Source organism: Manihot esculenta, chromosome 11, assembly GCF_001659605.2.
Source record: "Manihot esculenta cultivar AM560-2 chromosome 11, M.esculenta_v8, whole genome shotgun sequence".
Classification (NCBI taxonomy): domain Eukaryota; kingdom Viridiplantae; phylum Streptophyta; class Magnoliopsida; order Malpighiales; family Euphorbiaceae; genus Manihot; species Manihot esculenta.
In genome coordinates, this window is record NC_035171.2 from 5,261,084 (window position 1) to 5,277,313 (window position 16,230).

General features: G+C 45.4%; 1 protein-coding gene across 1 annotated transcript; it reads right to left on the reverse strand.

Annotated features, from left to right (window-relative positions):
* Nucleotides 1-417: 417 nt before the first annotated feature.
* LOC122724981 lies at nt 418-14,908 on the reverse strand. Its single transcript, XM_043961377.1, has 5 exons — nt 13,990-14,908; nt 13,427-13,899; nt 3,634-4,055; nt 2,722-3,498; nt 418-2,008 (listed from the first exon to the last, which is right to left on the reverse strand). Exons 1-5 carry the CDS (start codon nt 14,906-14,908, stop codon nt 418-420), a joined length of 4,182 nt encoding a protein of 1,393 aa, XP_043817312.1.
* Nucleotides 14,909-16,230: the final 1,322 nt, after the last annotated feature.

Sequence of the window (16,230 nt, forward strand, 5' to 3'; positions counted from 1 at the left end):
AAAGGCTACACACTGTGCATGTTTCAATTCAGATTTAAAGGGTTGGATAATTTAATGGGGTCATGAGGTAAGAAGCTTTGTTGACTTAGTCATCTATGCTGAGTAAAGCAATAAGCTGAAAAAAAACAAAGTTCTGTGTGTGTGTGCATATGTGTGGCAGAGACAAAAAATTTCTGGTGTGTAACAGAGGTAAAACCTATGCAAAAATAAACAAAAAGAATGTAGAAGAAAACTAAACATGTAAGCATGGTGAAGAAAAAAATGTTCCCCAAACACCCCCACACCTATCCCAAACATTGTCCTCAATGTTTAAACATAAATATGAAGAAAATTAATAAGGAGAAGGAAAGGGACTGCCTGGGATGTGGGTGATTTGGGCAAATTGCCTTAGTGATTTGGGCAAATCACCCAGCCAAATCACTGTCTTTGTTGTTCTGTGGGCAGGAAGTGATTCACCAGTATTTGAAGCAAGTGCTCCATATTGTGCATTCTGGTCTCAATTCTGTCGAGACGAGCCTGTACTGACTGGTTAGGGGCTACGTCTTCATGGACTTGATTCTGTTCCTGCTGTGGTGCTTCTGGAAGTGCTTCTTGTGCTGGTTCATTGACTCTCACTTCTGCTGTTGCTTCTTGAGGTGAAGGATGCTGAGAAATGGATGGTTGACTGGCTTTCCTTTTTCTGAACACACGCTCATGGCGTGGTGTGAGGGGTCCTGCAGGGGAAAGAGAAAAAATGCCCCCCACTTGGCGTAGCAACCCCATATCATCCAATGATCGAAGGTCCAGGGGAGTTTGCTTACCAGTGGGGGTGAGGTCAGTATGGGCAGGGTGTAACAGCTTCTGATTCACTGCTATGGCAGTGATCAGATGCCCAAAGATCAGTGGCCTATTGTATTGTATGATGCTTGAGATTTGTGTTGCTACCCAATATCCTAAGTGAATTTTCTGTTGTGTGTGCATACACCACAGAATGTAAAGTTCTGTTTTGGTTAGGATGTTAGGTGCATCCTTTCTCCCAGAAAAGGTATAGGCCAATAATCTGTGCAGGTATTTGAGGCTGGGGTTCCTCAGGTACAGGTCTTTGGACCTGGTGGGCAAGTAAGAATCTGGAGGATTATCACATAACTCCAGATAGGCATTGCTGGGATTGAAGTCAGTAGGAAAATCCCAGGTGGATCCAAGGCATTCAGAGCCCATGGCAACGCCAAACTCATGCATGGACAAGCGAAATCGCTGTCCCAAAAGTCTGAATCCAATTACATCATGTGTGTACAGATTGTGCATTGCATGCTTATCAAAGTAAAATGTAGTGTAGAACTCTTGTGTGAGTTCAGTGAAAGAAGGGAGGTGAAGGTAGAAGAACCTGTTCCAACCAATGGCAGTAATTAAAGAGCGTACCTGGGTATGGAGTCTCAGGGTGGCAAGAGTGTTATGATGGAGGCATTTACCTGGATGGTGTGGTAGGGACGAGATTCTGGCAAGCCTGGCCCTTTCTGAGGCTTTGTTGAATGTGAGCGCTTGGCTGATGTGATCAAGGCGTGACGGTTTGGGCAAATCACTGGGTAATTCGCCCCCTTCCTTGCTTGCGGGAGGTGTACTAATGGGGGTGTCTGAATGTTGCTCGGTGTCGGGCGGTGGTGGTGACGGTGTCCTGGGTCTTTTCTGACCACTGGTGGTGGAAGGCGTGGTCTCTTGAGGTGTTTCGCCTTCTTGAATGTCCGTCACGACTGGTGGGGAAGGAGGCGGTGGTGCCTTCAATGACGACCTAGTCCAGCGGCGGTAGGTCTGCGCCACTGGGCTTTCTGAGTTTCTTGCTTCGACTGTCACTCCAGTGTCGACGCCGTCGTTGTTGGGTACTGATGGAGGGCTGTCCATTGCTTCCTCGTCGCTGTCAGTGGGAAGGCGGACGGGCCCAGTCATTCTGCGTTGCCTCCATATTCCGGGGCCGCCGGTGGTCATCATCTTACTATGGGCCATGGTGCTTCTTGATGTCGCCGGTGGGTAGGATCTTGAAAGAGAAGGAGAAGAGGAAACAAAGATTGCGTAAGAGAAAAGAAATAAAAAAAAATGAAAGAGAAATTACTTAAAGTGATTTGGGCGGTTGAACTGCCCTGATCATTAATTGCTGGTCCTCTGGATTCTTGACAGGATGATTTGGGCTAGTGATTTGGGCAAATCACTTGGCCAAATCACTTTTCCTCATTGCAGTGCTATGTCAGTACTCCTCGTGATGATGTGCTGAATGGGCGTTTTGGCCTGGTGATTTGGTCAAATCACTTAGGCAAATCACTCATTGGGTTCGACCGACTTGTTTGAGCTTATTTTCCCTGTCGATGTGCCTGTCGATTTGGGCATATCACCTGCCCCAATCACTTTTAACTATGCTACAGTCAGATGATCTGCCCTAGTGATTTGGGCAAATTGCCCCAGTGATTTGGGCAAATCACTTCATCTGGGCTGGCTCCCAGTAGCGCCCTGTTTTCTGTCTTGGGCTGGACAGCAGTATCTTACTCAGTAGTTTGGGAAGGGGGATCCAAGGGAACCTCTTCCACAAGATGGGCAGTGAAGTCTTCATAAAATTTCTTCAAACGGTGCCCATTAACCTTAAAATCTTTGCTTGTTTGTGGGCTCCGTATGTCAATAGCTCCATGTGGATAGATGTGCTCAACCAAGAATGGCCCAATCCATCTAGACCGAAGCTTCCCAGGGAATAATTTGAACCTGGAATCAAAGAGCAAGACCTTATCACCCACCTGGAAGTTTTTTCTGGAGATATTCTTGTCATGGAAGGCTTTAGTCTTTGCTTTGTAATCCCATGAAGCTTCGTATGCATCACGTCGAATCTCCTCGAGCTCTTGAATTTGCAATTTTCTGTGGACTCCAGCTTCTTTTTCATCAAGATTACAGCTCTTTACAGCCCAATAGGCTTTGTGTTCAAGCTCCACAGGTAGATGGCAAGCTTTCCCATAAATCAGCCTATATGGAGACATCCCAATTGGGGTTTTATAGGCTGTTCTATATGCCCATAGAGCATCATTAAGGCGCACACTCCAGTCCTTGCGACTTGGGCAGACTATTTTCTCCAAAATTGACTTGATCTCCCTATTTGACACTTCGGCAAGCCCATTTGTTTGAGGATGATAGGCAGTAGAGGTTCTATGGATGACATGGTGCTTCTTGAGGAGAGTTTCTACTACCTTGTTGCAAAAATGGGTGCCTCGATCACTGATAATGGCCTTGGGCATACCAAATCTTGAGAAAATATGGGATTTCACAAAGTCGACCACTGTTTTTGCATCATCAGCCCTTGTTGCCTTGGCCTCAATCCATTTGGACACATAGTCCACAGCAAGAAGTATGTAGGTGTTACCAAAGGAAGGTGGGAATGGCCCCATGAAGTCAATGCCCCATATGTCAAAGATTTCACACACCATGATGGGTGCTTGTGGCATTTCACTTCGGTTGCCAATATTTCCCGTTTGTTGGCATCTTGCACATGACCTACAAAATAAATAAGAGTCTCTGAATATGTTAGGCCAAAATAACCCACTTTCAAGGATCTTCATGGCTGTCTTGCATGGCCCAAAGTGACCTCCACAGCTGTGAGAATGGCAGAAAGTTATGACAGAAGAAATCTCATGATTTGGGATGCATCTCCTTATGACTTGGTCTGCACAATGCTTCCATAGGTAGGGCTCATCCCACACATAATACCTTGCATCTTTCTTGATCTTGTCTCTCTTGTACTTGGGCAAATCAGTAGGTACATTTCCTGTGACAAGGAAATTCACAATATCAGCGTACCATGGTTCCTCTTCTTGGACAGCAAAGAGGTGCTCATCAGGGAATTTTTCATTGATGGGGTAGGTCTCCATCTTGGTCAGAATTCTGCTGAGGTGATCAGCTACAAGGTTCTCCTTTCCCTTCTTGTCTCGGATCTCTAAGTCAAACTCTTGCAACAGCAATATCCATCGCACCAGCCTAGGTTTGGACTCTTTTTTCTTGATTAAATACCTTAGTGCCGCATGATCTGAGTAGATAATTGTAATACCCGGCTAGATTCCGGCATCGGAATCCCTACCTTCCGGCGGAATCTCCATTGGAATATGGAATGTTGATGATGCCAGAGTCTTCTAGAGGGGTAAAATGTGTTTTCTAAAATGATTTTTACTGATTTCATGGTTTTAAATGAAAAAGATTTGAGTTTTGAAAAGAAAAGACCAAGGAGGTTTTGCCAGGTTCGGCCGCCGAAAGTGAAGTTCGGCCGCCGAACATGAGTTGGTTTCGGGAGCGCCTTTGGCCTCCGAAAGTCTTGATTGAACAAACCAGGTTCGGCCGCCGAACCTCAAGTTCGGCCGCCGAACATGGGGGTGTTTTGCATGCATGTTAGGCCGCCGAAGGAGGTTTGGCTGGCCACCTATAAAAGCCCCTCAGACCGAAAATGGGCGAGTTTTCTCCCCATTCTCGAGCTCAGGTGTGTTCATGTCCTCCTCTAGTCGTTTTCTTGCTTTTTCTTCAAATCCTTCACGTTTTATAAGCTTTATGGTTGTTTTGAAGAGTTTTAAAGCTTGGATCAAGGTTTGGAGAGCTTGGAGACTTTAAGAGTTTGGGTTCTCCACATCTCAAGCTTTGGGTCGCACCAACCCTCGATCTTCAAGAGGTAAGTGTGGATCTATGCTTTTCTTTACGTTTCATGAAGTTTTAAGATGGTTTTGATGGGTAGATATGCATGATAGGGTTTATGTGGGTTTTATGCCCAATGTATGATAATGTATGTTCATGTGATGTTTGTGTTGGGGTTTAAGTTAGTTTTCAAGCCCCTTGAGCTTATGGGAGAGAGTATGCATGATTGGGAGAGAGTATGTGAGGTTTGGGTTGTTTTGATAGTTTTGACCTATGTGGGTCATAAACTATCTATGTATGCTTTAGATGTTGTTTTTGGGAGTTTAAGCTTGTTTGAGCTCCCTTGTGCATGGTTGAGGATGTATGCATGTGTTTGAGAAGTTGGATGCTTGTTTTTGGGGTGTTTGGAAGGTTTGGGAGGCTTGAAATGCACAAAGGCTGAGTTCTGGATGAACTCAGGTTCGGCCGCCGAAGGTGGTTTCGGCCGCCGAACCTGCCTGAGGATGCAGGGATTGGCCGCCTAACCTTGCCCCCGAAAGTTGAGTTTTGGCTTGAAAGCAGACTTTCGGCCGCCGAAGGTAATGTTCGGCCGCCGAAAGTGCCTGACTTTCGTCTCTGGAGAGAAGGTTCGGCCGCCGAAGGTGCCGCCGAACTTGCCTGACTTTCGTCTCTGTCTGGAACTTTCGGCCGCCGAAGGTGCTGCCGAAAGTGCCCTGCCCAGCCTTTTCTTGGGTGTTTTCTATGCATGCTTCTATGATGTTTTAGGGGGTTTTTGGGTAGTCTTTTATGAGTTGTTTAGAGTATGTTTGGCACCTCACTGGAGTCCACCTGTGTAGGATCGGACCCGAGGAACCGAGGTGTTTAGTAGTGTCAACCGTTGCAGAGTCGGCCCTGAGCTAGTCACAGGTGAGTGGAACACAACTCTCTTATTTTAAAGTAAATAAATCAAATGTTAAGCATGTTCATGCATCATAAAATGCCATGTTATGTAGTAGGTTGTATTGCATTAGTATTCACGAATATGATGCATTGCATATTATGTTGTTGATGTGGATGAATGTTGAATGATCCTCTAGCCCTCACCATGATAGTATATGATAATGATGATGATGATATGATATGAGATGAAAAGACCAGGTCGCCCCTGGTACTATGTTTATGTAAGCGAACACTAGGTGAGGCCTAATCGCCCCTGGTGCAGTCGGACATGTTATGATATGAATTATGCAAGCGAACACTAGGTGAGGCCTAATCGCCCCTGGTGTAGTTGGACATGTTATAATATGCAGAGGGCTAGTGGTGACAAATTCATCCTTTATGTGATTAGCTGTGATGTGTTGCATTTCATGAAAGCATGAATGAGAAAAAGTTAAATGATTTGATAAATAAAATGAATAATAATATACCTAAAAAGTGTGGAATTAAAGCAAATGTTTTTAGTTTCTGCTCACTGGGCTTTTTAGCTCACCCCTCTCCCCTATCCCCAGGTTTGCAGGTTCAGAGATAGTCAGGAGATCAGCTGGATACGTCCATGGTCATGCTTATGTAATAGAATAGTTGTGGACATGATGTAATCTAAGTTTATGTATTGTGGTAAAAAGAGTTGTATTGTAATATGACCTTATGTTATATGATCAGAGTTATAGTATTGTGCTTGGCCCGAGTTGGATAATCCCTTTGTACATGAGTTTTATTTTATGTTGTTTCATGTGATGGACCGAGTTTGACATAGGGTATGCTGACCCTAGGGGTTCTATGAGTTCAGTCATAGTGCATACACAGGTCAAACGGGTTAAAGAAAAAGTTTACAGTTTTATGTTTTAAAGTTTATGTTTATGTTGGATCATGTTTGGGATTATACCAGCTGTACAGGATGCATAGTAGGCTTGCTACGGGTCCCGGCGGCCTTATGCCGATCTGGATCCTAGCGCCGGTAGCGGTCCGGATTTCCGGGTCGTTACAGAATGGTATCAGAGCCCTAGGTTCACATGGTCGGACCTATAGTGTGTCGGGCTCATAAAGGTTATAGTAGGGCAAGCACAATAGGAAGATCATGTCCACTAGGATAGGATATGGAGTCCTGTCTTGTATGATGATGTGAAATGCCATGACGATGAGCATGTGCATTAATGCTATGATATGTATGTTATGTATGTGAAGCAGGTTCATGTGTTTCCACATGAACCATAAGATGCTAATGTTTATGTGCTATGTTATGCTTTCAGAAGTCAAGATGAGAGGAACTCGTCGATCTGCGAGATTGACTGGAGCTCCGCCAGAGAATGAGGGCATGGATGCCCATCCCCCTGCTCTGCAGAGGGCAAGATCTTGCAGGACGATCAGGGAAAGTACATCAAGGGACCCCAGAAGGTCTTTTGATACAGGTCGGAGGAGATCAGTTCATGAAGGTATGTCAGCGGATGTGATGGAAACAGAGGAGGATAACCAGAGAAGAGATAGTAGTTTGGGCATGAGTATGTCAGTAGAGGATATGGGGGAGTCCCTAGGAGGCACTCAGGCCTCGGGTTTTGTTCCACCGCAGTATCCACCCTACCCGCATGGGCCAGGGTATCCGATGGGAGGTACGTCGGATTTCTTCAGCTATAACCCATATCCCACCTTTATGCCCTATCCTCCCTTTCACCCACCGTACCCACAGTACCCCATGTTTCCATCCTCACCCTTTTTCTCAGGTCCAGCTAACCCTAACCCAGGGAATGCTGCACCTCCTCCTCCACCAGCAGAACCAATAGTCCCTGATGTCCGGATACCCAAGCCTGGTTCATCAGTTGGGGGTAAAGTAAAGATGACAGATTACCTCAAGTTGGATGCCCCCAAGTTCGAAGCAGGCGATGACCCTTTTGAGTACCTCAGAACGGTAAAGATGATAACAGATGAGCTAGGAGCAAGTGACAGTAGAGCCATTCAGATGGCAGGGTTCACATTGAAATGCAAGAAGGCAAGGGAGTGGTTCAAAAACTATGTGGACCCAAAGTTGGAGAGCTTATCCTGGGAGCAGTTTGCCAATGAGTTTGCAGGATGGGCTTTTCCGGATAGTTCCAGAGAACTGAAGATGATTGAGTTTGAGCAGCTATGGCAGACGGAAGAGATGAGCGTAGAGGAGTTTACGGACAGGTTCCTGGAGCTGTTGCCGTTTGCAGGACAAGGTCTTGACACAGACCTGAAGAAGTCTAGGAGATACGTTATGAAGCTTCACTCCAGGTATTCCTCGTTGGTTCAATCAGCAGAAAGGGAGAGCTTCCATGCTATAGTGGATATGGCGCGGAGAATGGAGGCTAGTGCCATTGTCCAAGGGACAGTTAAACAGTACGTGGCACAGTCTTCGGGTTCCAAAATCCCGGGGACAAGTGATGTTGATCTCTCCCCTCTAAGCGAGGCTGTCACAAAGAGTAAGAAGGGAGGCAGAGGCCTCAGAAGATCGAAGAAGAGCAAGTTTTGGGAACAGATAAAGTCTGGTCTGGGTTTAGGTGATGGTTCGAGCTCTGGTTCAGGTAACTCCAGATGTACACGGTGCGGTAGGCAGCACAAGGGAGTCTGTTTGATTGGGACAACAGCATGCTTCAGGTGCGGACAGGAGGGGCACATGGCACGTGAGTGTCCCACCGCGACCTTGGTGGCACGGTCCCAGCAGACAGTTTCGGGCAGTGTAGCTCACCCAGTAGCTCCATCCATGTTTCAGGGCAGTGGTAGAGGCGGAGACAGGGGGACAGCCCCTTCTTCAGCAGGTTCCCGTGGGGAAGGTCCATCAGCTCCAGCGCGGATCTTCGCCATGACTCAGTAGGAGGCTAACACATCGAACCCGATGGGATCAGGTAATCTCACTCTGGTATGTTCTGGTGTGTCTGTTTCATGAACCCTGATGTTTCTCTTTTCTTTGTTTGCTTGTGAGCCCTTGTGAGGATGGGTTGATAGCTTATGGGTTAGAGTATCCCCTTGGGGTCAGTACACCCAAGTGTGATCCATCTGTGGCAGAGTTAGTCTGCCGGTATAGTCAGAGTATGTGTTGTGAGTAGATGCCTTCCAGCTGACCTAGCGGTTCTAGATTTGACTGTTTGACGTCATTCTAGGGTTGGATTGGTCCTTCTACTAGTGGTACTACCTAATCTGCAGAGACAAGGTAGTCAGGTTCAGAGGTCAGGATGGATCAGAGGTAGTCCTTAGAGGGGACAGAATAGGGATACCTAGAAGTTCAGTATCAACCCTATAGGCTCTTAGGTTGTTCAGGAAAAGTTGTCAGGGGTTCTAGCTCTTGAGAAAGAGTATAGCAGTCAGGTCAGGGAGCCCGCCTCAGTGCCCATTGTTAGAGAGTTTAGATGTTTCCCCAGATGAGTTCCCAGGGCTACCACCTATCAGGGAGATAGAGTTTAAAATAGAAGTAATTCATGGAATTGGACCAATCTCTATCCCTCCCCACAGGATGGTATCAACAGAGTTAAAGGAGTTATAAGGATCAGTTGTAAGAGATGGTAGACAAGGGTTCCCATCTGACTGAGCACTTCGCCTTGGGGTGTTCCAGCGTTGTTATGAGGATGAAGGATGGATCCCTAGGACTTTGTGTCGACTACTAGTCGTTGAACAAAGTCACTACCCAGAATAAGTATTTGTTACCTTGGATCAACGATCTATTTTAAGCCAGCTAGCAGGAGCTGGTTGCCTTTCCAAGATAGATCTGAAGTCTAGGTACCATCAGTTAAGATCAAGGAAGAAGGTGTACAGAGAGCAGTGTTTAGAACCAGATATGGGCACCATGAGTTTCTAGGAGTGTCGTTCGGGTCAATGAACGCCCCTACGGCATTCATGGATCTCATAAGCAGAGTTTTAGTCGGTTTCTGGATCACTCCGTTATTGTCTTCATTGACGGTATCTCGGCGAGTTCCAGAAATGCAGAAGAGTATGCCCATCATCTGAAATCAGGATTGCAGACCCTGAAAGAACATGGCTTGGATGCCTAGTTCTCCAATGCGAGTTCTGGTCGAGGAGCATATCCCTCTTGGGTCATGTGTCATATCCCTCTTGGGTCATGTGTGATGGAGAAAGGAAAGTGAAGTAGACCTGAGAAAGTTGAAGTTGTAGCCGACTAGCCCAGGCCCATGGTAATGACAAAGATTTAGAACTTTTGGGTTAGGCAGGTTACCTAATGGAGGTTCATCTAGAACTTTTCTAGAGTTGCCGCTCCTATGGCCAGATGGATCAAGAAGAACCAGAAGGTGTGTGGTCTACTCAGAGTGATGAGGGCTTTGAAAAGCCAAAGGAAATGTTGACGTCAGCACCAGTGGTGGCTCTGTCCGCCAGTGATGGAGATTTCACAGTGTCCTGTGATGTGTCCCGTGTGGGACTAGGTTGTGTGTTATGTAAGGTGGTAGAATGATTGCTTATGCTTCTAGGTAGCTGAAGAAGCATGAGTTGAATCATCTTACGCACGACCTAGAGATGGCGATGGTAATCTTTGCACTCAAGATGTGGAGGCGGTACCTGTATAAGGTATGAGGACAGATCCTTACAGATCGAAAGAGCTTGCAATACATCTTGAGTCAAGAGAGGAAAATCGGAGACAGAGAGAAGGAGTAAGAGCTGCATAGTCAGAGGATGTGAAGAATCAGAACTGCTGTGAGTCAGCAGGAGAGTTATGAAGTTGTCCGCAAGAGGCATGTAGAGTTTCAGAAGGGAAGAAGAGTTTTGTCAGAGTGCGCAGCGGAAGCGTGTTGAGGTTCTCGAGAAAGTCGAGGTTTGCTGGAGGTGTCTCCTAAAGAGAGGATGATTCATTATGGGCAAAAGGGTAAATTAGCTCTCAAATACATTGGACCCTTGAAATCCTGCAAAGGATTGGGAATGTATTCCACGAGTTAGGTTTACCTACTTCAATGGAAGAGATCCATTCGTTTTTCCATGTTTCCACAATATATGAGTTCGTGTCGGGTCCGAGTGAGGTTCTTAAAGGAACCAGAGGTGGAGACCGTAAAGGATCTCACCTATGTTGAGCAGTTAGTACGGACCGCAGACACACAAGTTAGAAAATGTGGAAACAGGGAAATCCCGATGGTGAAAGCCCCTTAGAATCACCTTAAGATGAAAAGTTCACCGGGGAGACCGAGAGTTTATACTCCAGCAATGACCGTGTCTCTCTTTTTGAAGAGAGGTTTTTTTTAGGTTTTGCTTGCTTGTTGCTTGCTTGTTGATGTATGCTTGATACATGTTTGATGTTTGAACATTCGAGGACGAATGTTCTTAAAGGGGGGAAGAATGTAATACCCGGCTAGATTCCGGCATCGGAATCCCTACCTTCCGGCGGAATCTCCATTGGAATATGGAATGTTGATGATGCCAGAGTCTTCTAGAGGGGTAAAATGTGTTTTCTAAAATGATTTTTACTGATTTCATGGTTTTAAATGAAAAAGATTTGAGTTTTGAAAAGAAAAGACCAAGGAGGTTTTGCCAGGTTCGGCCGCCGAAAGTGAAGTTCGGCCGCCGAACATGAGTTGGTTTCGGGAGCGCCTTTGGCCTCCGAAAGTCTTGATTGAACAAACCAGGTTCGGCCGCCGAACCTCAAGTTCGGCCGCCGAACATGGGGGTGTTTTGCATGCATGTTAGGCCGCCGAAGGAGGTTTGGCTGGCCACCTATAAAAGCCCCTCAGACCGAAAATGGGCGAGTTTTCTCCCCATTCTCGAGCTCAGGTGTGTTCATGTCCTCCTCTAGTCGTTTTCTTGCTTTTTCTTCAAATCCTTCACGTTTTATAAGCTTTATGGTTGTTTTGAAGAGTTTTAAAGCTTGGATCAAGGTTTGGAGAGCTTGGAGACTTTAAGAGTTTGGGTTCTCCACATCTCAAGCTTTGGGTCGCACCAACCCTCGATCTTCAAGAGGTAAGTGTGGATCTATGCTTTTCTTTACGTTTCATGAAGTTTTAAGATGGTTTTGATGGGTAGATATGCATGATAGGGTTTATGTGGGTTTTATGCCCAATGTATGATAATGTATGTTCATGTGATGTTTGTGTTGGGGTTTAAGTTAGTTTTCAAGCCCCTTGAGCTTATGGGAGAGAGTATGCATGATTGGGAGAGAGTATGTGAGGTTTGGGTTGTTTTGATAGTTTTGACCTATGTGGGTCATAAACTATCTATGTATGCTTTAGATGTTGTTTTTGGGAGTTTAAGCTTGTTTGAGCTCCCTTGTGCATGGTTGAGGATGTATGCATGTGTTTGAGAAGTTGGATGCTTGTTTTTGGGGTGTTTGGAAGGTTTGGGAGGCTTGAAATGCACAAAGGCTGAGTTCTGGATGAACTCAGGTTCGGCCGCCGAAGGTGGTTTCGGCCGCCGAACCTGCCTGAGGATGCAGGGATTGGCCGCCTAACCTTGCCCCCGAAAGTTGAGTTTTGGCTTGAAAGCAGACTTTCGGCCGCCGAAGGTAATGTTCGGCCGCCGAAAGTGCCTGACTTTCGTCTCTGGAGAGAAGGTTCGGCCGCCGAAGGTGCCGCCGAACTTGCCTGACTTTCGTCTCTGTCTGGAACTTTCGGCCGCCGAAGGTGCTGCCGAAAGTGCCCTGCCCAGCCTTTTCTTGGGTGTTTTCTATGCATGCTTCTATGATGTTTTAGGGGGTTTTTGGGTAGTCTTTTATGAGTTGTTTAGAGTATGTTTGGCACCTCACTGGAGTCCACCTGTGTAGGATCGGACCCGAGGAACCGAGGTGTTTAGTAGTGTCAACCGTTGCAGAGTCGGCCCTGAGCTAGTCACAGGTGAGTGGAACACAACTCTCTTATTTTAAAGTAAATAAATCAAATGTTAAGCATGTTCATGCATCATAAAATGCCATGTTATGTAGTAGGTTGTATTGCATTAGTATTCACGAATATGATGCATTGCATATTATGTTGTTGATGTGGATGAATGTTGAATGATCCTCTAGCCCTCACCATGATAGTATATGATAATGATGATGATGATATGATATGAGATGAAAAGACCAGGTCGCCCCTGGTACTATGTTTATGTAAGCGAACACTAGGTGAGGCCTAATCGCCCCTGGTGCAGTCGGACATGTTATGATATGAATTATGCAAGCGAACACTAGGTGAGGCCTAATCGCCCCTGGTGTAGTTGGACATGTTATAATATGCAGAGGGCTAGTGGTGACAAATTCATCCTTTATGTGATTAGCTGTGATGTGTTGCATTTCATGAAAGCATGAATGAGAAAAAGTTAAATGATTTGATAAATAAAATGAATAATAATATACCTAAAAAGTGTGGAATTAAAGCAAATGTTTTTAGTTTCTGCTCACTGGGCTTTTTAGCTCACCCCTCTCCCCTATCCCCAGGTTTGCAGGTTCAGAGATAGTCAGGAGATCAGCTGGATACGTCCATGGTCATGCTTATGTAATAGAATAGTTGTGGACATGATGTAATCTAAGTTTATGTATTGTGGTAAAAAGAGTTGTATTGTAATATGACCTTATGTTATATGATCAGAGTTATAGTATTGTGCTTGGCCCGAGTTGGATAATCCCTTTGTACATGAGTTTTATTTTATGTTGTTTCATGTGATGGACCGAGTTTGACATAGGGTATGCTGACCCTAGGGGTTCTATGAGTTCAGTCATAGTGCATACACAGGTCAAACGGGTTAAAGAAAAAGTTTACAGTTTTATGTTTTAAAGTTTATGTTTATGTTGGATCATGTTTGGGATTATACCAGCTGTACAGGATGCATAGTAGGCTTGCTACGGGTCCCGGCGGCCTTATGCCGATCTGGATCCTAGCGCCGGTAGCGGTCCGGATTTCCGGGTCGTTACAATAATCACCTTTGTCCCAAGTAGATAGGACCAAAACTTCTCCAATGCAAACACAACAGCCAGCAACTCTTTTTCTGTGGTAGAATAGTTGCATTGTGCAGCATCTAAGGTACGTGAGGCATAGTGAATGACATGAGGAGAGTTACCTATACGCTGTCCCAACACCGCTCCTACAGCAAAGTTGCTGGCGTCGCACATGATCTCAAATGGGAGAGTCCAATCAAGTGGCTGGATGACTGGGGCAGAAATCAGTAGTGATTTGACCAAATCAAAAGCTGTTTTGCAGTTGTCATCAAACTCGAATGGCACATCTTGCTGTAACAACCTGCACAAGGGCTGAGTTATCTTGGAGAAATCCTTGATAAACCTCCTGTAAAAACCAGCATGTCCAAGGAATGATCTAATTTCCCTAATGCTGGTTGGGTAGGGCAGATTTTTGATGGTGTCAATTTTAGCTTTGTCCACCTCAATCCCTTTTGCTGAAACAATATGGCCTAAGATTAAGCCATGGTTGACCATAAAGTGGCATTTTTCATAGTTGAGAACCAGATTTGTCTCCAAACACCTTTGAAGTATTTTCTCCAAGTTGGCTAGGCATTCATGGAATGAGTTGCCATGCACCGTGAAATCATCCATAAAGACTTCAATAATCTTCTCCACATAGTCAGAAAAGATGCTCATCATGCACCTTTGGAAAGTGGCTGGTGCATTGCAAAGGCCAAAGGGCATCCTCCTAAATGCGAAGGTGCCAAATGGGCATGTGAAGGTGGTCTTCTCTTGATCTTCAGGTGCAACAGGGATTTGATAGAAGCCTGAATATCCATCAAGGAGGCAGTAATGGCTCTTTCCAGCAAGTCTCTCAAGCATTTGGTCCATGAAGGGCAAGGGAAAGTGATCCTTCCTTGTGGCTGTGTTGAGTTTCCTATAATCCATGCAAACTCTCCACCCATTTTGTACTCGAGTGGGTACTAGCTCTCCTTCAGAATTAGGGACAATGGTAATCCCAGTCTTCTTTGGCACCACATGGATGGGACTCACCCATTTACTGTCAGAAATTGGGTAGATGACCCCAATGTCTAAGAGCTTTACTATTTCTTTCTTCACAACGTCCATCATGGGTGGATTCAGCCTCCTCTGTGCCTCACGAACAGGTTTGCACTCATCCTCCATATGTATTCGATGCATGCATGTTGAGGGTGATATGCCTTTGATGTCCTCCAAGGTCCACCCAATTGCCTTCTTGTGCTTTTTCAACAAATCAAGGAGCTTTTCCTCTTCTTCTTGGCTGAGCTGGTTGGAAATGATTATTGGGAGTGTATTTCCAGCCCCCAAGTAGGCATATTTGAGATGATCTGGCAGAGGCTTCAGATCTGGTGCACTTTCTGTCTTTGTCTCAGCCTGCTGTCTACTGGTTGATTGGGGCAGATTTCCTGTTGATTTGGGCAAATCATCCGGTGATCTGGGCAAATCTCCTTCTGTCATTTCTGTCTGCTCACTGATTTGGGAAAATTGTCTGGGTGATTTGGGCAAATCACTCGCAGAATCTGCCCACATCACTGTCTGGTCTGTCTCTGAGCAGTTTCTGTCCATCTCTTCATATCTGCACAAATCAGCATGGAGTGTTTCCTCTAGATCAAAATCAAAGATTTCTTGGCTCAAGTCATCAATGACATCAAGGCCATAAACAGGAGAAACATCTTTAGGGAATTTCATAGCTTCATAAACATTGAATTTGATAATCTCCCCTTCAAACTCCATGGTTAATGTGCCATCATGCACATCAATTTTGGTTCTAGCTGTGCTCAAGAATGGCCTTCCAAGTAGGATGTCAGAGGTGGTATTGCTCTTGTCTTCCTCCATGTCAATGATGTAAAAATCAGCTGGGAAGACTAGTTGGTCCACTTGCACCAACACATCTTCAAGCACTCCCTTGGGATAGACAATCGATCGGTCAGCCAATTGAATTACAATGCTGGTGCTTTTTAGTGAACCTGCATTCAATAAATTAAAAATAGAGAGGGGCATGACATTGATTGAAGCTCCAAGGTCACACATGGCTTTCTTTATCCCCACGTTGCCTATCTTGCATGAAACAGCGAACATCCCTCTATCCTTGCATTTGACTGGAATTTTTCTTTGAATAACAGTGAGACACACTCCCCCACACTCACCTTTTCACGTTCAGCAAGTTTCCTTCGGTTGGTGCATAGCTCTTTGAGGAACTTAGCATACCTTGGAATTTGCTTTACAGCATCAAGTAGGGGAATGTTGATTTCCACCTTGCGAAAGGTCTCAAGTATTTCTTTCTCCTCTTTTTCTTTTTGAGACCTTGCAAATCTTTTGGGGAAGGGAGGAGGTACCTTGAATTTTTCTACTGGTGGCTGTTTCTGCTTCTGACTGGAATCTGCCTCATCTATTGTTATGGGTAGATCAAGTTCTGCCTTCTCTGGCGATTGGGGCAGATTACCGCAGATGATTTGGGCAGATCGATCACAGAAACTGCCCTGATCACTTTCTGGCAGATTTTCCTCCATGGCCTGTTTTTGCAAGTTTTCAGACCTACTGTCTTCCAACTCCTTTCCACTCCTCAATGTGATGGCACTAGCGTTTTGCCTTGGGTTTATCTCAGTTTGGGAGGGTAGCTTCCCTTGAGACTCATATTTGCTCATTGAGGAGGCCATTTGACTCATCTGTTTCTCAAGACTTTGCACAATATTTGCTAAATTTTGCACAATCTCTTCAAGAGGTACTTTGGAGTTCTGAGGTGCAGCTTGAGCTTGATTCCTTTGCTGATAGCTTGGATA

Excerpts from the sequence above, each read along its gene's own strand:
- LOC122724981 (XM_043961377.1), bottom strand. The coding sequence starts at position 14,908 with ATGACAGAAGGAGATTTGCCCAGATCACCGGATGATTTGCCCAAATCA. Across the intron at positions 4,056-13,426 it reads TTGGGACAAAGGTGATTATT|CCGGGTATTACAATTATCTA; the intron begins GTAACGACCCGG and ends GCCGGAATCTAG. Across the intron at positions 3,499-3,633 it reads TGCATCCCAAATCATGAGAT|ATGTGCAAGATGCCAACAAA; the intron begins TTCTTCTGTCAT and ends ATTTTGTAGGTC.